The sequence below is a fragment of the Microchirus variegatus genome (genome assembly GCF_963457635.1).
Source record: "Microchirus variegatus genome assembly, chromosome: 12".
In the NCBI taxonomy this organism is placed as follows: domain Eukaryota; kingdom Metazoa; phylum Chordata; class Actinopteri; order Pleuronectiformes; family Soleidae; genus Microchirus; species Microchirus variegatus.
In genome coordinates this window covers 28,620,292-28,642,000 of record NC_139813.1, presented here as the reverse complement: position 1 = coordinate 28,642,000, position 21,709 = coordinate 28,620,292, and the positions used below count along the sequence as shown (strand labels likewise).

At 39.5% G+C, this 21,709-nt stretch overlaps 3 protein-coding genes across 3 annotated transcripts; 2 read left to right on the top strand and 1 right to left on the bottom strand.

Moving 5' to 3' along the window:
• Positions 1-552: 552 nt before the first annotated feature.
• Positions 553-2,198, bottom strand: tmem242 (transmembrane protein 242). The gene is made up of 4 exons (XM_083898893.1): positions 2,127-2,198; positions 1,561-1,661; positions 1,155-1,292; positions 553-837 (listed from the first exon to the last, which is right to left on the bottom strand). Exons 1-4 carry the CDS (start codon positions 2,194-2,196, stop codon positions 724-726), a joined length of 423 nt encoding a protein of 140 aa, XP_083755019.1. The 5' UTR covers positions 2,197-2,198; the 3' UTR covers positions 553-723.
• A 1,487-nt stretch (positions 2,199-3,685) lies between these two features.
• LOC310935051 (ribonucleoside-diphosphate reductase subunit M2-like) lies at positions 3,686-7,430 on the top strand. Its single transcript, XM_083898879.1, has 10 exons — positions 3,686-3,825; positions 3,979-4,047; positions 4,642-4,791; positions 4,869-4,985; positions 5,069-5,202; positions 5,343-5,437; positions 5,522-5,655; positions 5,751-5,855; positions 6,011-6,124; positions 7,168-7,430. The coding sequence occupies exons 1-10, from the start codon at positions 3,736-3,738 to the stop codon at positions 7,318-7,320; spliced, it is 1,161 nt and encodes a 386-aa protein (XP_083755005.1). The 5' UTR covers positions 3,686-3,735; the 3' UTR covers positions 7,321-7,430.
• A 589-nt stretch (positions 7,431-8,019) lies between these two features.
• LOC310935056 (galectin-8-like) lies at positions 8,020-16,126 on the top strand. Its single transcript, XM_083898886.1, has 8 exons — positions 8,020-8,088; positions 8,755-8,843; positions 9,898-10,231; positions 10,323-10,367; positions 11,058-11,084; positions 11,269-11,357; positions 14,972-15,137; positions 15,249-16,126. The coding sequence occupies exons 1-8, from the start codon at positions 8,050-8,052 to the stop codon at positions 15,396-15,398; spliced, it is 939 nt and encodes a 312-aa protein (XP_083755012.1). The 5' UTR covers positions 8,020-8,049; the 3' UTR covers positions 15,399-16,126.
• Positions 16,127-21,709: the final 5,583 nt, after the last annotated feature.

Below are 21,709 nucleotides of genomic sequence, written 5' to 3'. Positions count from 1 at the left end.
GGGGTCAGGGTAAATACTGACTCGCTCTTGTGCAATAGCTTTTATTTAATGTGAATCAATCAGTATTTCTGTCAAACCACAGCTGGGGAGGGGGGCGGGGCAAGGGGCGGGGTCACCTTCTGTTTTTTTTTAATGAACTTCTTCTGTGTCCTCCACCAATCAGATGTGAGGCTCCGCCTCCTGTAAATAGACGACGCCCTCACGCTTTTCTCTTTTAGAAGAAATAAAATCACCTCAGTTTCAGGACGTTTGGTCGGAGGGAGCGCTTGATTTGACCGACTGTATGTACAGGAGTGTTTGGGGGCGGGGCTCTGGGGGCGGGGCTCTGTACGCATCATGTTTGCTCAGCGAAGCAAATTTAGAAACGATTATAATAAACGTCAAGAAAAGAAAAATATGCGTCTTGTTTTTCATGTTGAAGAGTAAAATGTTTGGTAGAAAGGACACGCCCACAGTTTCAGGACACGCCCACATTTAGAGTTTAACATCCGTGTCTTCAAAATAAAAGTCTTTGAGTCAAAATAATCAGAAAATGTAATAATTTTTATAAATCAGATTTATAACAACAAACACTCCTTCACAATAAAAGTCTTTCATCACAGCAGGGAAACTGTAGAATCTTCCTGTAAATGAAAATTCAAACGTGAGGTGGGACCAGGACCAGGACCAGGACCAGCTGATCAGCGTCAGGTTTCCTGTGATTAGTCGGCCGGCTGCAGGACGTCACTTTGACCTGAAGAGGGCGTCCCAGTCCACAGACTCAGCTCCTGACGTGTCTGCGTTTGACTTGGAGACGGACGGGAGGACGGACCGTGTCTTCTGTCGGAACTCCGAAAACTGAGGAAGACAAAAAGTTTTAGTTTTAGTTTTTAAATCGTAAAAATAACCCTCAAGTGATTTTGTTTCACCACTTTTATTTTGAAAAACGCGGCTCTGACGTCTTATTGTGAAAGAATCGTTTTTTTAAATGTTTACATTCAAAAATTATTAAAATGATCATTTCAACAATGAATTTAACTGTTTTATAAATCGTACAACTTTATTCTGAAAATATTCAAAAATATTTGACAAAAAGTGAAAAAAAAAAAAAAATGCGTAAAATGACGACGCAGTAAGTTTTTTTTTGTTTTTTTTTTGCGTACACAGATACGTACACTGTGAACTCCCAGGACTTTCCACACGGCGGCGCTCAGGAGTCCAACACCACACCAGGCGAACAGCGAGCCCCAGCCCAGCGCTCTGAGCGCCAGAGACGCACCGCTCTCCGGGACCGCCGCCGTCGCCATGACGCCCTGAGGACCAGACGGAGAGAAACAACACAGAGGCCAGCAGGGCGGCGCTGTCGAGTTTTACAAACACACTTTTCACAGTTTCCTGTGGGAAAAGTCTAACGGTGAGATAAAGACGCTAAAATCTGTTTGTAAACCACTCACTCTCCCACACCAAAGTCCACAGAGATTTTAGCCGCTGGTCCTCTGCTGCCTCGTGTGGTCACCGTGTGTCACTTTGGTGTGGGAGAGTGAGTGCTTTCCAAACGTAAGATAAAGTGGAGACGTTCACCTTGTTGAACCAGCCTGGGCTTTTCTTCTTAGCCAGCGCTAACGTGGAGCCGAACCCTGCGATCATCCCTGCAGACGCCACCGCGGTCAGAAACACCGCACCTGCACACCGGAAGTCACACCCACGAGGTTTAGAACGGGTGTAGAAACACTGAATTAAGTCTGGTTTTAAAACAGGAACGTCAAATTCACAGAGACACGTGACTTCATCATACATTTAATGTGTAAAGTTTGGAAAAACGAGCAAAGAGCTAAACGGATAAAGAGGAAGATCACAGCAGGATGACAGAATCTCTGACAAAAACGACCGTTTTAAAACGTCACTTCTGCGCCGAACGTTGCGTCACATTCCGCAGAAAACAAATATAATGTTTACGCAGAGATTGAGATTCACGGGCACGAATAAAACATTGTTAAATGTGTAAAATGACGGGTTTTTAAACGGAGTCTGGTGTGACCTCAGAGCGGAAGTGGCGTCAACGCAACAGCTGCTAGCACTCCTGTCTCACCCTCATTCACGCTGTCACTCCCGTCTCACCCTCATTCACGCTGTCACTCCCGTCTCACCCTTTAACACGCGTCCTTTCTCCTCTTCTTCACCCTGAGCTGCTTCTCTTTCGTGTCCAGTCGCCGCCATGACGGTTACGGTCCGTCTGCGTCAAGTGTCCGGACAGAAACAAATTATTGTGCGAACCACATTATTAACTTTAAATATAAATATAACGTTATTTACCGTGGATTATATAACATATTAAATATCTAATAAAGTAATCCTGAGTTTATAATCCTTAAACAAAACAATCTGTTGCGTGCTGTGTGCCCCCATTGTGACGTTTGTCACGTGACGACAGTTGTTGACTTTTCACGCCCCCAACGCGGAAGTATCTGCAGAGAGGAGCTGACGGTTTAAAAAATGTTCACGTTGGCGAAAGAAAAGACGATAAAACGTCACGTTTCTGAGGCCGAAGCGCGAGCAAACCACAGGTAAACACGACACACACACACACACACACAGAGCTGTCAGTATGTTAGTGACGTCACTGTGACGCTGCAGAAAAACCGTGTTTGACACAGCGCGAGTAAACCTTTAAAAGTCTCGTCTGTTTTCTCACAAACGACAGATTTAAATTTAAAGAGCGATTAAATGTGACGTGAGGTTTACGGCGAGATGTTTGTCATGGTGACGCAACAAGACAGGAAAAAGGCGGCGGCGGGAAACCATCAAAACACACACACACACACACTGTTGTAAATATATATGTTGAATTTCCACAAATTCATCTTTATATGAAGGACGTGATGACGTCACATGTAACGATGTTTATATTCTACATCTGTCACATATTTTAACCCGTTTTTGTCCAACGACACAAAATAATTCAGTTTGAATGATTTCCATGTTTTTATGGCGCAAATAAAGCAGAAAATATTCACATTTAAGAAGCTGAAACTGATGAGTTCAGTGTCTGATGCTATTGTTTCCCTCAGAGTTGTTAATACTCTTAGTAAACTAATAAACTTAGTTTCTCTACAATCCGATGTCTTTCACGTTGACATCCTTGGATGTATATATGTTAAATAAACACATCAGATATAAACATATATGTATATATGTGTATATTCCAGTCCAGTGTGAGTAAACAGAAAGAGTTTCTCTTTAAATGTAAATCTTTGTCTTTTCAGGCGAATAAACCAAGAAATAAGTCACATTCACTTATCTCACGTTAACGTTCATCTAACGCTTCAGGACCGTGTTGTTAAAATGTCGCTTTATCGGTTGTTTCGTGTCAAATAAAAGTGTTTTATTCTTAAATTAAAGTGTTTCGTAACCGCTTTTGTAACCGCTTTCTCGCGGTTTCGTAAGCTCGGACAATCTAAACAAAGCCGCTTGAATTTCCCACACTTCTGGGCGTCACGTGAACGCGGCGTGCAATCTGATTGGCTCCGTCGCGGCGTCACGTTTAAAGAGCCTGCGCGAGCTGCGCTGTGATTGGCCGGCGGAGTTCACGCGCCAAGATTTCAATATAAAAGGAGCCGCGGACAGAGAAACTGCTTCAGTCTCTCTTCGTCTATGTCGCTGCGTCTGGACTTTTCCCTCCTTTGCTCTTTGTGACGTCACTGTTTGTGTGTTTTTGCGGACTTTTCTCCTCTGTGACGTCACCGTGTGTGTGTAAACATGCTGTCTGCTCGCGCTCCTCTCTCTGTAAAGGATGAAAACACACTCGTCAGTCAAACCAACAAAATGGCGCTGGACAAAGAAAACACGGTGAGAAAAGTCTCTTGTTTTTCTTCAAACTAACGGCAGCCATTTTCCTGAGCTGACCTCCGTCCCGCACGTGATCGACCGGATGTGATCGATGTCGCGTTGGCGCCAGTTTGTGTTCACTGTGTTGATCTTTGTTGTTTGTGTTGTTTTCAGCCTCCGAGTCTGAACAACACCCGCGTCCTGGCGTCGAAAACCGCGCGAAAAATCTTCAGCGACGCTGAGGTAAGTGACGCAGTGAGTCAGCTGACCACTTCCGGTCTGAGGCCGGTCGATCGCATTGATCATCTTCATTGCGCGGGAATGTGTGTCGGATTTAAATGAATCTGATCACATGGTTCAGATTAAAACTCACTCATTAATCCAGTTAATCTGAAAACACACAACATAATAATCTGATTATGTATTAACTATATAAGTGAATTAAGATATGCTCCTATAATCTGAATAAAAAGGTCAAATTTAATCTGATTACTCGTGCGTGTATATGTGTGTGTATGTATGTAAGTGTATGTATGTATGTATGTATGTATGTATATATGTGTGTGTGTATATATGTGTGTATGTGTGTATATATATGTATATATGTGTGTGTGTATATGTATAAAAAAATACTAATTTTAGAGCACAAAGATACATGAGTGTGTGTGTGTCTGACACTACTTCCTGTTGATGCTAATATTTTATGACAAAAACATTTGTTCTATTTAACTAGAATTACGACTCGGTGTTTAAAGGAAAGTAATAAGTCAGTCGCTCTTATTGTTGATCAATAATGATATTGATTATATTTTTGATATTGATTTTTATTATTTTTAGCCCAAAGCGGTGAAGAAGAGCAGCGTTGACGAGGAGGCGGAGCCTCTGCTCAAAGACAACCCCCGCCGCTTCGTGATCTTCCCGATCCAGTACCACGACATCTGGCAGATGTACAAGAAGGCCGAGGCCTCGTTCTGGACGGCAGAGGAGGTACGAGCGTGCGGCGTGGCGAGGAGGCGTGTCTGTGGGCGTGGTCACGCGGTGGCTAACGGCTTGTGTTTGTTCAGGTGGATCTGTCCAAGGACCTGCAGCACTGGGAGTCTCTGAAGGACGAGGAGAGGTACTTCATCTCACACGTGTTGGCCTTCTTCGCCGCCAGCGACGGCATCGTCAACGAGAACCTGGTGAGCGAGCGCACGTCCGTTTATTGATCTGGTGTCGGTCCGATCGACCGTCTGACCCTGTCTTTTCACTCCGTGGCCACCAGGTGGAGCGTTTCACACAGGAAGTGCAGGTGACCGAGGCTCGGTGTTTTTACGGTTTCCAGATCGCCATGGAGAACATTCACTCAGAGATGTACAGTCTGCTGATCAACACCTACATCAAAGAGAGAGAGGAGAGGTGAGTGTCCTCTGTCCTACTATGTCCTCTGCTCTGTCCTCTACTGTGTCCTCTGTTGCGTCCTCTGTCCTCTACTGTGTCCTCTGTCCTCTCTCCCCTCCTCTAATGTCTCCTCTGACGGTGCGTTCACTGACCCTCAGAGAATACCTGTTCAATGCCATTGAGACTCTGCCGTGTGTGAAGAAAAAGGCCGACTGGGCCCTGAACTGGATCGGCAACAAGAGCGCCACCTTCGGTAAAGCAGCCGCCTGTGTTTGTGTTGATGATTGATGAGCTTTGGTTATTGATGATGATTATGATGATGATGATGATGGTCCAGGAGAGAGAGTGGTGGCCTTCGCGGCCGTGGAGGGAATCTTCTTCTCTGGATCGTTTGCTTCCATCTTCTGGCTGAAGAAGCGCGGCCTGATGCCTGGACTGACCTTCTCTAATGAGCTCATCAGCAGAGACGAGGTGATGATGTCATCAGTGTGCACACACACACACACACACAGTAACAACATTTAAAATGATGTGATTATTGATTGATTATTGATTGATTGTCTCAGGGTCTTCACTGTGACTTTGCGTGTCTGATGTTCAAACATCTGGTGAATAAACCGAGTTCAGAGGTCGTCACCAAGGTCATCAAGAACGCTGTGGAGATCGAGCAGGTGGGCGGAGTCAACGTGTGTGTGTGTGTTGACTGTATGTGTTAATCTCTCTCTCTCGTGTGTGTGTGTGTTAACCTCTCTCATTCTCCTGTGTGTGTGTGTGTGTGTGTGTGTGTGTTAACCTCTCTCTCTCTCTCTCCTGTGTGTGTGTTCAGGAGTTCCTGACTGAGGCTCTTCCTGTGAAGTTGATCGGGATGAACTGTGATCTGATGAAACAGTACATTGAGTTTGTCGCTGACAGACTGATGCTGGAGCTGGGCTTTACAAAGGTAACACACGTCACCGTGACGACACACACACACACACACTGCCTCTCTATAGGTGTGTGATGATGAGACGCGCAGGGGTACAGACCTCAGCTGGTGATGGGAGCTGAGTGCTGCTGAGACTCTGATCAGAGGACGAGTGGTTCACTGACAGACGACAGCAGCATGAGACAGACGCCACTCTGAACACACCTGTCACTCAAGTTTGGGACCAAATTATTAGTAATTTTTTAATTGTCAAATTTAAAACGATATGGTATATAGTATGACTTTTTTTTTTCAAAAAAATCGTTGCGTTTTCTACAACATAGTATAGTATGATGTCACAAAATAGTATAGTATAATGTTTTTGTACAATTTTGGACAAACATTTTTTTCCCCAAATTTTTCAAATTCTGGAGAGCATGTTATAGCATGGCCTTTTTGTCAAATTTGGGAAATATGATTTTTTTTTTTTAATGGTCAAATTTTGGGCGACAAAGTATAAAGTTTTTGTCAAATTTGGGACCACATTTTTTTTTTTTATTTAAAAATTGTCAAATTTTGGAAAAACTTTTTTTAATTGTTAAATTCTGGACAACAACCTATTATAGTACAATGTTTTTGTCAAATTTCTTACAAAAATTATTTTTTACAACATAGTTTAGTATGACGTCATGACATGGTGTAGCATGACATTTCGGACCAAAAATAATTTTTTTTTCAATTTAAAAACGTCATACTACACGTATGACGTTTTTGTTATATTTGGGGCAAACTTTTTTTACTTACTTTTTTTTTCAAATTTGGAAAACATCGCATAGTATGATGTTTTTGTCAAATTTGAGACCAACATTTTTTTAAATTTAAAAATGGTCAAATTTTGGACGGACATTTTTTCCTCAAAAATCGCCTGTTTCTACGACATAGTATAGCATGACTTTTTGTCAAATTTGGGACCAATATTTTTTTAAAACTTAAAAATGGTCAAATTCTGGACACATTTGAATGACTCACCTGTCACTCAGTGACTGACTCTGTGTTCTCTCTCTCTCTGTGGTGTGCAGATCTTCAGGGTGGAGAACCCCTTTGACTTCATGGAGAACATTTCTCTGGAGGGAAAGACAAACTTCTTTGAGAAGAGAGTGGGCGAGTACCAGAGGATGGGCGTGATGTCCACGAGCACAGACAACACCTTCAGACTGGACGCAGACTTCTGAGGACAGCGCACAGGAAACGCTGACGTTTTTAAAGACACTAAGCAGCTGACGCTACGTTTACATAATATTATTAGTCACAAGGGGGCGCTGCTGCTCCTGCTGCTGTGGATCACGATGAACAAGGCTTTTATCGTTGCTTTTATTGTCTAATGTGTTTATAAGGTTGTTTTTATCTTTTGGGAGGTTTTTATTTTGTACAGTTTTATATGTAATAAAGTGACAGATTCAAACTCTGCTCTTCACTCTTTTATCAGATGAACAGGAAACATGTTCACAATTTCAAAATAAAAATTGAGCTCCAAAATGGCCATAGAAGTTTTAAAGAGATAAATTTACCAGCAGTCGTTTTACATCTGCATATATATATGTGTATATATATATAAATATAAATATAAATATATATTAAAAGAACCTTAACCACACGAGTTCATACAAAAACCTTTTCAAAATAAGACTCGAACAAAGTGACGTTTTAAGTTTTGTGCACAAATATTTTTCTAAAAATTCAAAACCACATTCAGCTGACTGGAGCTAAAATGCTTATTTTAGAGCACAAAGTTACATGAGTGTGTAACAAAAACAATTCGTTTAACTAGAATTCCAACTCTATTGTTGGAAAGTCGTAAAAAGACAAAGTCAGTCGCTCTTATTTTGAAAAGCTAGGATGAAAAGATAAGACCCATCCTGGCTGACGTCATACGCGGAAGTAAACAGACGACGGCGGTAAACATGTTCGTTTCCAGCGCGAGACAGACGTTTTTAAAGCCGGTGAGTCTCAACGTTAGCACGCGCATCTGTCCTCTGCTGTGACGTCAACGATTAATCGATAGACGATGGCGAAGTTTTTTTTGTGTCTGTTAGCCGGTTAGCCGGTTAGCTCGCAGATAAGTTGATCGCGTCAGTGTTTTCTGTCGCGTCACGTGATGCCGTTTAGCTAACCCTGAATATGAAGCTAATGAGCTTTAACACGATCCGCTCTGTGAGGATCATTTTTACGTCATTTTTACCGGAACAGAAACATGACGTGTGTTTTTGTGTGAGCCGTATTAAAGAGTGACGTAGTGTCAGTGTCGCAGTGACGCTGCTTTGGTCTTTTTTGATGATTAAGTCGTACAGGTTTGTTCGAAAAGGCTCAAATGGCTCACATTTCCTATGGAGTTTGTCGTCAGTGACGCTGCCCTGAGTCTTTACGACAATAATAAACGTTTACGACACGACGGAAAAGGTCGATCAGACACAGCTGATTAAAACTGAAGAGTCATGATTAGACACTTTTATGCTGAGTCATTCTTCAGCTGTGTAACAAATGCTCATGAAACTCATGACTCAGCTAAAATGCTTCTGATGATGTTTATTGACATGTTTACAGTGTCAATCATTTACTTAAATAAAGTCAATAGATTTCCCTCAGTCTCACAGGTGTCTCCTCCACAGGTGATGCCCTTCGCTGGGACCATCCTCGGTGGTTTGTGTCCAGGTGAGATGGTTCTCATCCAGGGTTCAGTTCCGTCAGACTCCGACAGGTGAGTTTGTTAGCGTTAGCGTTAGCGCATAAACCGCGTCAGTCTGAGGACACCTGATGTAAACATTAGGGTGAAAGTGCGGAAACAGACGAGATTGAGCGTCACATGTTTGTGCTTTAATTCAAAGGGATTTACCAGGGATTGAGATTACGGAAAACCAAGTGAATTCCAGAAAGTCAGTTTCCTTATTAGAGCAAATGCATTGACTTAATTTTGACGTAACGTTGACGTATTGTTTATGTAAAGTTGAAGTAATGTTGACGAAACTTTGAAGTAATTTTGATGTAACTTTGAAATAACGTTGACGGAATGTTGATCTAATGTGACATAATGTTAACGTAATGTGACGCAATGTTGGCGCAATGTGGACGTAACGTTGATGTAATGTGACGTAACGGCATAATGTGAGGTAACGTTGACGTAACATTGACGTAATGTTGATGTAACTTTGACGTAATGGTGACTTAATGTGACGTAATGTTGCCACAATGTGATGTAACTTTGACGTAATGTTGACGTAACGTTGACGTAGCGTCGACGTAATGTGACATAATGTTTACATAATGTTGACGAAATGTGACGTAACGGCATAATGTGATGTAACATTGACGTAACGTTGATCTAATGTGAAGTCACGTTAACGTAATGTGACGCAATGTTGGCGCAATGTGACGCAACTTTGACGTAATGTTGACATAACGATGACGAAATGTGATGTAATGTGACGTAACGTTGACGTAACGTTGACGTAACGTTGACGTAACGTTGACGTAACGTTGACGTAACGTTGACATAACTTTATAAATTTGTCTCGTGCCAAAATCACTTAATGTTCATCGTACACTTTCCGTGGTTTATAAAAAATATCCATCGTGACGGTAAATATTTTTTCTCTGAAACAAAGTTAGTTAGTTAGTGACGTGGGATTTCTGCGTGACACGCGTCGTAAAAGGATGTGACTGAATCGTCTGCACTTTGTACGAAATTATCGCCACGGCGCTAAACATTTCCGTGCGCTAACATGGCGAGCGCCTGCGTCTGCGATGTCTTGCAGGTTCCAGGTGGACTTCACGTGCGGCAGCAGCGTGAAGCCGCGCGCCGACGTAGCGTTTCACTTCAACCCGAGGTTTGGGAGGTCGCCGTGCGTCGTGTGCAACACGCTGAAGAACGAGCGCTGGGGCCGCGAGCAGATCCTGCACCGGGCGGCGCTCAGCGCCGGCGACGCCTTCGAGCTCGTCGTCCTCGTCCTCAGAGACGAGTTCAAGGTGGCGGTGAACGGCGCTCACCTGTTGCAGTACAAACACCGGGTGGCGCTGGAGCGCGTCGACACGCTCTGCATCTCCGGAAAGGTCAGCGTTGAAGCTGTGGGCGTGGTCCCGCCGGCGTCGGTGAGTCTGCGGCTTTTTTTTTCCGTGTCTTCATGTGACTCGTCTGTGGCGAGGGGGCGTGACCGTTGTTGTTGTTGTTGTTGTTGTTTAGATTTCTCCTGCTGCCACTCCGACCAATCAGGAGTCAGAGAGGAAGGTGAGAGGCTCGTTCATGTGAATCAGCAAATAATTATTCATGTTTTTTAGTTTTAACGAGAGAGAAAAACCCCATGTTTCATTTATTCTTTATGTGTATATATGTATACACATACAGTACATGTGTGTGCGTATATATGTATATATACACATACAGTATATGTGTATGTGTATATATGCATATATGCAAATGAGAAGCTGTAATTGATCAAATTGTATTTTTGATTTTGTTCTTCACATCAAAAAACACAGATTCAGCCAAACTTCTTCCACTTGAAATTGTTAATTGTCTTCTTCATGCTAGCTCCATGCTAACTCCATGCCAGCTCCATGCTAACTCCATGCTAACTCCATGCTAGCTCCATGCTAGCTCCATGTTAACTACCACCGTTTTAATTTCCTGCTCAGAAGAAGTTATTTTATGTACGTGTTTGTGTGCGATATTAGATTAATATGAAGCTTGCGAATGCTAACGTGTGCTAAGGTATGCTAACATATGCTAGGGTAACAATAAATTAAATTCAGGTTTGGCTCAGAAAACCAAACCTTTTTTTTGATCAGGTAAAAAATTATAAATAAAAGCTTTTTTTCTTGTTTCTGACTGAAAATATGTTTTATATTATATATAATAATAATAATATTAAATATTATTCATAATAAAAATATAATAATATTATATTTTGTTTTTCAGGCGATCGTTTCCTCGTCAGGAAATTTGGTGAGTTTAACTGATGCATGATGGTCTTTGTAGTTTAACAAGCAATGTTTGATTGATTGTGTGTGTGTGTGTGTGTGTGTGTGTGTGTGTGTGTGTGTGTGTGTGTGTGTGTGTGTGTGTGTGTGTGTGTGTGTGTGTGTGTGTGCGTGTGCGTGTGTGTGTGTGTGTGTGTGTGTGTGTGCAGCTGGTCCCGTTCACCGCTAACCTTAGCGACGGCCTCAGAGTCGGACGCAGCATCTCCATCAAAGCAGAAACCAATGAAAACGCTCGCAGGTAACCATGACGACGTTTGTTTCAGCTCATGTTCATCAGGAGAGATTCATCATTATTATGGGATGGTGTTTACAGGCCACGAGCCTTTAGTGTCTGTGTTGAAGGACCGCGTTTCCCATGATGCTTTGCAGCCACAGAACCAAACACACACACAGCAGTTCAGTGATGATTGTTTATTCAGTTTCTGAGTGAACCTGTGACCTGTTTGTTTGTTTGTTTATGTTTATTTATTTATTTGTTGACGTATGTTTATTCAGTTTCTGCGTGAACCTGCGACCTGTTTATTTGTTTGTGTTTGTTTGTGTTTATTTGTTTGTTTATGTTTATGTGTTTGTTTATGTTTATTTGTTGACGTTTGTCTATTCAGTTTCTGAGTGAACCTGTGACCTGGGGTCTGTTTCACAAAGCAGGTTGAACAAACTCTGAGTCTAACCCTGAACTCTGAGTTGATCTACTCTAATAAAGGAAACTCTGAGTTTTCAGTTTCAAAACAGCTGATTTGAGTTAGTTTGTTCAACTCAGAGTAGTTTCACCTCGAGTTAAGCGCGTGCACCACAAGTATAAACAGACAGTATTAATGGAGCCACGTTTCAACGAGTCACCATGACAACGAGGAAGTGGAGGGTGATGTTATTCACCCACTGGAGTTGATAAATATTAATGTGTGAGTTTGAGCAAGTTTTTAGAAGGAAGTGTAACAGCAGCAAAAGAGAGAGAGACGACGTCTGAGAGAGAGAGAGAGAGAGAACACTGATGATGATGAGGAAGTTTAAATGTCGTCCTTTGCACAATCACAATAATATTATAGAGTTATAGATTATTAATGTATTTATTTAGGTGTAATCCCTCGGGGGAGAAGCGCAACATAAAAAAACATAAAAACATTGTTCAAACAGGTAAAAACTTTTGATCATGTTTTACATAAAGTAAATATAAAGTGTCTGTTTGACTGTACAGTTGTTTTATCACCAACATAATGATGTTTTCACACATAAATGACTTCTCATTCTTTATATCACGTTCAAGTGATCTGCATCTATGACGTTCTATAAAAGAAACATTTGTAAATTTGTAAATTTGAAAGTAAATTATTTATTTTTTTAAACTGCAGCTCAACACACAATATCTACTGTGATGTGAGAGCGTGACTCTGGTTGTTAATGTTGTAAATGTAAGGACTGATTAGGTTGTGAATGTAAATGATGAACTGTGACGTGAAACAGTTCTGCTCAAAAAGAAAAGTGTGTGTAAATGTAAGAACATATATGAGTCTGATAATCATCTACAGACCAATATTTAATTCTCTGCACAGTAATGATGCACCTTCATCCACAGACATGTAGTGAAAATAGTCTCCACCTAATATAACTTGTAATGTAAACGCAGAACAGACGCAGAACAGACGCAGAACTATACTACGATAAAACTCTGCTGACTGAATGAATGAGGAAATCAAATACTGTGTGTGTCTGAAAGAGGGCGGAGTCAGAGAGAAACTCAAGGTTAGTTTCAAAGAGCATGTTACCATGGTAACTGACCGAGAGCTTAAGTTACCATGGTGACTGACCGAGAGCTTAAGTTACCATGGTGACTGACCGAGAGGTTAAGTTACCATGGTGACTGACCGAGAGCTTAAGTTACCATGGTGACTGACCGAGAGGTTAAGTTACCATGGTGACTGACCGAGAGCTTAAGTTACCATGGTGACTGACCGAGAGCTTAAGTTACCATGGTGACTGACCCAGAGCTTAAGTTACCATGGTGACTGACCGAGAGCTTAAGTTACCATGGTGACTGACCGAGAGCTTAAGTTACCATGGTGACTGACCCAGAGCTTAAGTTACCATGGTGACTGACCGAGAGCTTAAGTTACCATGGTGACTGACCGAGAGCTTAAGTTACCATGGTGACTGACCGAGAGCTTAAGTTACCATGGTGACTGACCCAGAGCTTAAGTTACCATGGTGACTGACCGAGAGCTTAAGTTACCATGGTGACTGACCGAGAGCTTAAGTTACCATGGTGACTGACCGAGAGGTTAAGTTACCATGGTGACTGACCGAGAGCTTAAGTTACCATGGTGACTGACCGAGAGCTTAAGTTACCATGGTGACTGACCCAGAGCTTAAGTTACCATGGTGACTGACCGAGAGCTTAAGTTACCATGGTGACTGACCGAGAGCTTAAGTTACCATGGTGACTGACCCAGAGCTTAAGTTACCATGGTGACTGACCGAGAGCTTAAGTTACCATGGTGACTGACCGAGAGGTTAAGTTACCATGGTGACTGACCGAGAGGTTAAGTTACCATGGTGACTGACCGAGAGGTTAAGTTACCATGGTGACTGACCGAGAGGTTAAGTTACCATGGTGACTGACCGAGAGCTTAAGTTACCATGGTGACTGACCGAGAGGTTAAGTTACCATGGTGACTGACCGAGAGGTTAAGTTACCATGGTGACTGACCGAGAGGTTAAGTTACCATGGTGACTGACCGAGAGCTTAAGTTACCATGGTGACTGACCGAGAGGTTAAGTTACCATGGTGACTGACCGAGAGGTTAAGTTACCATGGTGACTGACCGAGAGCTTAAGTTACCATGGTGACTGACCGAGAGGTTAAGTTACCATGGTGACTGACCGAGAGCTTAAGTTACCATGGTGACTGACCGAGAGGTTAAGTTACCATGGTGACTGACCGAGAGGTTAAGTTACCATGGTGACTGACCGAGAGGTTAAGTTACCATGGTGACTGACCGAGAGGTTAAGTTACCATGGTGACTGACCGAGAGGTTAAGTTACCATGGTGACTGACCGAGAGCTTAAGTTACCATGGTGACTGACCGAGAGGTTAAGTTACCATGGTGACTGACCGAGAGCTTAAGTTACCATGGTGACTGACCGAGAGGTTAAGTTACCATGGTGACTGACCGAGAGGTTAAGTTACCATGGTGACTGACCGAGAGGTTAAGTTACCATGGTGACTGACCGAGAGGTTAAGTTACCATGGTGACTGACCGAGAGGTTAAGTTACCATGGTGACTGACCGAGAGGTTAAGTTACCTCTCTCTGTGAAACAGGCTAGAGTTTCTCCTCTTTCTCTGCTTTGACTTACCTCACTTTGTCAAACGGAAAACTCAGTTTCCCTCATTTCAGGCTTAAAAGACTCAGAGTTTTCACTAAACCTGCTCTGTCAAACGGACCCCTGTTTGTTTGTTTGTTTATTTATTTATTTATTTGTTGACGTTTGTTTATTCAGTTTCTGCGTGAACCTGCGACCTGTTTATTTGTTTATGTGTTTGTTTGTTTATGTTTATGTTTGTTTACGTTTATTTGTTGACGTTCATTTGTTGACGTTTGTTTATACAGTTTCTGCGTAAACCTGTGACCTGTTTGTTTATGTTTATTTATTTATTTGTTGACGTTTGTTTATTCAGTTTCTGCGTGAACCTGCGACCTGTTTATTTGTTTATGTGTTTGTTTGTTTATGTTTATGTTTGTTTACGTTTATTTGTTGACGTTCATTTGTTGACGTTTGTTTATACAGTTTCTGCGTAAACCTGTGACCTGTTTGTTTATGTTTATTTATTTATTTGTTGACGTTTGTTTATTCAGTTTCTGTGTGAACCTGCGACCTTCACACGGCGCTGACATCGTGCTGCACCTGAACCCTCGGCTCAAAAGCTCCGCCTTCATCAGGAACTCCTTCCTGTGCGAGAGCTGGGGCGTCGAGGAGAAGACGCTGACCTCGTTCCCCTTCACCGCCGGACAGTACTTTGAGGTGTGTGTGTGTGTGACCTTTGACCTTTGACCTCGCTGTGACACGCGCACAGAAACATTCCGGAATTCCCAAACTAAAGAAATCGGCGTACGATTTGTTTGTTTGTCGCAGATGATCGTCCGATGTGACTCGCACTTCTTCAGAGTCGCGGTGAACGGGAACCACTTGCTGGACTACAAACACCGGGTCCAGGATCTGGACCGGATCAAAGTGGTGGAGGTTCAGGGTGACGTCCGTCTGCTGGACGTCAAGATCTTCTGATCGCACACAGGAAGTGCCTGCTGCTGCGATAACACACCGGAGCAGCAGGGGGCGTCTCAGAGTCGAGCAACGGTGATTTCTGGAAATGCATCACTTTGATTGGTTGGTCGATGACCAGATGACACGCCCCCTTATTGACAAGGACAAATGATGACACGCCCCCTTATCGACGAGGACAAATGATGACACGCCCCCTTATCGACGAGGACGCGCGATGACGCCCCCTTATCGACGAGGACAAATGATGACACGCCCCCTTATCGACGAGGACGCGCGATGACACGCCCCCTTATCGACGAGGATGCGTCTGAGACGCAGAGACAAACTTTAACAAAGTAACAAATGTGAATCTTTTCTTTAAAGCTCACGTTTATCGTTGTTAACGCGTGGATTTGAATGTTTGAAATCACAGCGATGGCGATATTTAACGATGATGAAGACGCAGAACGATGCGTTGATAACAGACAGAATAAAGAAAACTTTATGTCATTTATTGTCATTTGTTTACAAATAAAGTCCAGATTTAAGAGACAGATTTAAAACGTTAAAAGCAAAAATACTGATTTTTTTTTAGAATCATGAAGCTGTTGACGATTTTCTCCAGTAATTCACTTTTTGTCAAAATGAAGCTAAAAAATTCACATTTAATAAGAACTTTATTTTGGAACCAAAATTTGACTCTTTTTTAAAATTTATTTTAGCCCAAATCTTGTTGTACTACACCATGTCGTCCAAAATGTGACAATTTTTTTGACTGTTTTCATTAAATCTTTACCTCAAAAAGTTCAGGTCATTTCAGGATTTGAACTCACAACCTCACACACACAAGTCTTACTCTTACAGCAGAAGCCATTTTTGACTGAGTTGCAGAAAAACTCTTTCACTTTCGATACTGTCGTCGGAAATTATTATTTATTTATTTTTTAGCCCAAAATGTGACCAAAACGTCATACTATACTATTTCATCAAAAATCTGACCATTTTTTGAAAAAACTATTTTGGACCAAAATTTGACAAAAACAACATACTATACTATGTCGTCCAAAATCTGTAAAAAATTTTGAAATATTCTTTTTTAGCCCAAAATGTGACCAAGATGTCCTACTATACTATGACGTCGATCTCAATGTCATACTACACTATTTCGTCCAAAATTCGACAATTCTTTTGAAAAAAAATGTTTGGTTCAAAATTGAACAAAAACGACATACTATACTATGTCGTCCAAAATCTGAAATTTTTTTAGAATCTTTTTTTTTAGCCCAAAATGTGACCAAAACGTCATACTATACTATGTCGTCGACCTCAATGTCATACTACACTATTTTGTCCAAAATCTGGCAATTTTTTTGAAAAAAAATATTTGGTCCAAAATTTGACAAAAACAACATACTATACTATGTCGTCCAAAATCAGAAATTTTTTAGAATCTTCTTTTTTTTGGCCCAAAATGTGACCGAAACGTCATACTATACTATGTCGGCGACCTCAATGTCATACTAGACTATTTCGTCCAAAATCTGACCATTTTTTTGAAAAAACTATTTTGGACCAAAATTTGACAAAAACGACATACTATACTATGTCGTCCAAAATCTGTAAAATTTGTAGAATCTTTTTTTTTTAGCCCAAAACGTGGCCGAAACATCATACTATACTATGTCGTCGACCTCAATGTCATACTACACTATTTCGTCCAAAATTGGACAATTCTTTTGAAAAAAAAGAATTTGGTCCAGAATTGAACAAAAACGACATACTATACTATGTCGTCCAAAATTTGTAAAAAATTTTGAAATTCTTTTTTTTTGGCCCAAAATGTAACCAAAACGTCATACTATACTATGTCGTCGACCTCAATGTCATACTACACTATTTCGTCCAAAATCTGACCATTTTTTTGAAAAAACTATTTTGGACCAAAATTTGACAAAAACGACATACTATACTTTGTCGTCCAAAATCTGTAAAATTTTTTGAAATATTCTTTTTTAGCCCAAAATGTGACCAAGATGTCCTATTATACTATGTCATCGACCTCAATGTCATACTACACTATTTCGTCCTAAATCTGACCATTTTTTTGAAAAAAAAACATTTGGTCCAAAATTTGACAGAAACGACATACTATACTATGTCGTCCAAAATTTGTAAAAAATTTTGAAATTCTTTTTTTTCCGCCCAAAATGGAACCAAAACGTCATACTATACTATGTCGTCGACCTCAATGTCATACTACACTATTTCGTCCAAAATCTGACCATTTTTTTGAAAAAACTATTTTGGACCAAAATTTGACAGAAACGACATACTATACTATGTCGTCCAAAATCTGTAAAAAAATTTGAAATATTCTTTTTTAGCCCAAAATGTGACCAAGATGTCCTACTGTACTATGTCATCGACCTCAATGTCATACTACACTATTTCGTCCTAAATCTGACCATTTATTTGAAAAAAAAACATTTGGTCCAAAATTTGACAGAAACGACATACTATACTATGTCGTCCAAAATTTGTAAAAAATTTTGAAATTCTTTTTTTTTGGCCCAAAATGTAACCAAAACGTCATACTATACTATGTCGTCGACCTCAATGTCATACTACACTATTTCGTCCAAAATCTGACCATTTTTTTGAAAAAACTATTTTGGACCAAAATTTGACAAAAACGACATACTATAATTTGTCGTCCAAAATCTGTAAAAATTTTTGAAATATTCTTTTTTAGCCCAAAATGTGACCAAGATGTCCTATTATACTATGTCATCGACCTCAATGTCATACTACACTATTTCGTCCTAAATCTGACCATTTTTTTGAAAAAAAAACATTTGGTCAAAAATTTGACAGAAACGACATACTATACTATGTCGTCCAAAATTTGTAAAAAATTTTGAAATTCTTTTTTTTCCGCCCAAAATGGAACCAAAACGTCATACTATACTATGTCGTCGACCTCAATGTCATACTACACTATTTCGTCCAAAATCTGACCATTTTTTTGAAAAAACTATTTTGGACCAAAATTTGACAGAAACGACATACTATACTATGTCGTCCAAAATCTGTAAAAAAATTTGAAATATTCTTTTTTAGCCCAAAATGTGACCAAGATGTCCTACTATACTATGTCATCGACCTCAATGTCATACTATACTTTTTCGTCCAAAATCTGACCATTTTTTGTAAAAAGAATACGTTTGGTCCAGAATTGAACAAAAACGACATACTATACTATGTCGTCCAAAATCGGAAACTTTTTTGAAATTTCTTTTCTTTAGCCCAAAACGTGACCAGAACGTCATACTATACTATGTCGTCGACCTCAATGTCATACTACACTATTTCGTCCAAAATCTGACCATTTTTTTGAAAAAACTATTTTGGACCAAAATTTGACAAAAACGACATACTACACTATTTCGTCCTAAATCTGACAATTTTTTTGAAAAAAAAACATTTGGTCCAAAATTTGACAAAAACGACATACTATACTATTTCGTCCAAAATCTGACCATTTTTTTGAAAAAACTATTTTGGACCAATATTTGACAAAAACGACATACTATACTATGTCGTCCAAAATCTGTAAAATTTTGAGAATCTTTTTTTTTTAGCCCAAAATGTGACCGAAACGTCATACTATACTATGTCGTCGACCTCAATGTCATACTACACTATTTCGTCCAAAATTCCACAATTCTTTTGAAAAAAAATGTTTGGTCCAAAATTGAACAAAAACGACATACTATACTATGTCGTCCAAAATCTGTAAAAAATTTTGAAATATTTTTTTTAGCCCAAAATGTGACCTAAACGTCCTACTATACTATGTCCTCGACCTCAATGTCATATTACACTATTTCGTCCTAAATCTGACCATTTTTTTGAAAAAAAAGCATTTGGTCCAAAATTTGACAAAAACAACATACTATACTATGTCGTCCAAAATCTGTAAATTTTTTAGAATCTTCTTTTTTTTTGCCCAAAATGTGACCGAAACGTCATACTATACTATGTCGTCGACCTCAATGTCATACTACACTATTTTGTCCAAAATCTGACCATTTTTTTGAAAAAACTATTTCGGACCAAAATTTGACAAAAACGACATACTATACTATGTCGTCCAAAATTTGTAAAAAAATTTGAAATTCTTTTTTTTTGGCCCAAAATGTAACCAAAACGTCATACTATACTATGTCGTCGACCTCAATGTCATACTACACTATTTCGTCCAAAATCTGACCATTTTTTTGAAAAAACTATTTTGGACCAAAATTTGACAAAACGACATACTATACTTTGTCGTCCAAAATCTGTAAAATGTTTTGAAATATTCTTTTTTAGCCCAAAATGTGACCAAGATGTCCTACTATACTATGTCATCGACCTCAATGTCATACTACACTATTTCGTCCTAAGTCTGACAATTTTTTTGAAAAAAAAACATTTGGACCAAAATTTGACAAAAACGACATACTATACTATGTCGTCCAAAATCGGAAACTTTTTTGAAATTTCTTTTTTTTAGCCCAAAACGTGACCAGAACGTCATACTATACTATGTCGTCGACCTCAATGTCATACTACACTATTTCGTCCAAAATCTGACCATTTTTTTGAAAAAACTATTTTGGACCAAAATTTGACAAAAACGACATACTATACTATTTCGTCCAAAATCTGACCATTTTTTTGAAAAAACTATTTTGGACCAAAATTTGACAAAAACGACATACTATACTATGTCGTCCAAAATCTGTAAAATTTTTAGAATCTTTTTTTTTTAGCCCAAAATGTGACCGAAACGTCATACTATACTATGTCGTCGACCTCAATGTCATACTACACTATTTCGTCCAAAATTCCACAATTCTTTTGAAAAAAAATGTTTGGTCCAAAATTGAACAAAAACGACATACTATACTATGTCGTCCAAAATCGGAAACTTTTTTGAAATTTCTTTTTTTTAGCCCAAAACGTGACCAGAACGTCATACTATACTATGTCGTCGACCTCAATGTCATACTACACTATTTCGTCCAAAATCTGACCATTTTTTTGAAAAAACTATTTTGGACCAAAATTTGACAAAAACGACATACTATACTATGTCGTCCAAAATCTGTAAAATTTTTAGAATCTTTTTTTTTTAGCCCAAAATGTGACCGAAACGTCATACTATACTATGTCGTCGACCTCAATGTCATACTACACTATTTCGTCCAAAATTCCACAATTCTTTTGAAAAAAAATGTTTGGTCCAAAATTGAACAAAAACGACATACTATACTATGTCGTCCAAAATCTGTAAAAAATTTTGAAATATTCTTTTTTAGCCCAAAATGTGACCAAGATGTCCTACTATACTATGACGTCGATCTCAATGTCATACTACACTATTTCGTCCAAAATTCGACAATTCTTTTGAAAAAAAATGTTTGGTCCAAAATTTAACAAAAACGACATACTATACTATGTCGTCCAAAATCTGTAAAAATTTTTGAAATATTTTTTTTAGCCCAAAATGTGACCTAAACGTCCTACTATACTATGTCCTCGACCTCAATGTCATATTACACTATTTCGTCCTAAATCTGACCATTTTTTTGAAAAAAAAACATTTGGTCCAAAATTTGACAAAAACAACATACTATACTATGTCGTCCAAAATCTGTAAATTTTTTAGAATCTTCTTTTTTTTTGCCCAAAATGTGACCGAAACGTCATACTATACTATGTCGTCGACCTCAATGTCATACTACACTATTTTGTCCAAAATCTGACCATTTTTTTGAAAAAACTATTTCGGACCAAAATTTGACAAAAACGACATACTATACTATGTCGTCCAAAATCGGAATTTTTTTTCAAATTTTTTTTTTTAGCCCAAAAAGACTCCAAAATGTGACCAGAACGTCATACTATACTATATCCTCGACCTCAATGTCATACTACACTATTTTGTCCAAAATCTGGCAATTTTTTTGAAAAAAAATATTTGGTCCAAAATTTGACAAAAACGACATACTATACTATGTCGTCCAAAATCTGTAAAATTTTTAGAATCTTTTTTTTTTAGCCCAAAATGTGACCGAAACGTCATACTATACTATGTCGTCGACCTCAATGTCATACTACACTATTTCGTCCAAAATTCCACAATTCTTTTGAAAAAAAATGTTTGGTCCAAAATTGAACAAAAACGACATACTATACTATGTCGTCCAAAATCTGTAAAAAATTTTGAAATATTCTTTTTTAGCCCAAAATGTGACCAAGATGTCCTACTATACTATGACGTC

Excerpts from the sequence above, each read along its gene's own strand:
- tmem242 (XM_083898893.1), bottom strand. The coding sequence starts at position 2,196 with ATGGCGGCGACTGGACACGAAAGAGAAGCAGCTCAGGGTGAAGAAGAG. Across the intron at positions 1,662-2,126 it reads GAAAGGACGCGTGTTAAAGG|GTGCGGTGTTTCTGACCGCG; the intron begins GTGAGACGGGAG and ends TCCGGTGTGCAG. Across the intron at positions 1,293-1,560 it reads GCCCAGGCTGGTTCAACAAG|GGCGTCATGGCGACGGCGGC; the intron begins GTGAACGTCTCC and ends TCTGGTCCTCAG.
- LOC310935051 (XM_083898879.1), top strand. The coding sequence starts at position 3,736 with ATGCTGTCTGCTCGCGCTCCTCTCTCTGTAAAGGATGAAAACACACTC. Across the intron at positions 4,792-4,868 it reads CGTTCTGGACGGCAGAGGAG|GTGGATCTGTCCAAGGACCT; the intron begins GTACGAGCGTGC and ends GTGTTTGTTCAG. Across the intron at positions 5,656-5,750 it reads AGCTCATCAGCAGAGACGAG|GGTCTTCACTGTGACTTTGC; the intron begins GTGATGATGTCA and ends TGATTGTCTCAG.
- LOC310935056 (XM_083898886.1), top strand. The coding sequence starts at position 8,050 with ATGTTCGTTTCCAGCGCGAGACAGACGTTTTTAAAGCCG. Across the intron at positions 10,368-11,057 it reads ATCAGGAGTCAGAGAGGAAG|GCGATCGTTTCCTCGTCAGG; the intron begins GTGAGAGGCTCG and ends TTTGTTTTTCAG. Across the intron at positions 11,085-11,268 it reads TTTCCTCGTCAGGAAATTTG|CTGGTCCCGTTCACCGCTAA; the intron begins GTGAGTTTAACT and ends GTGTGTGTGCAG.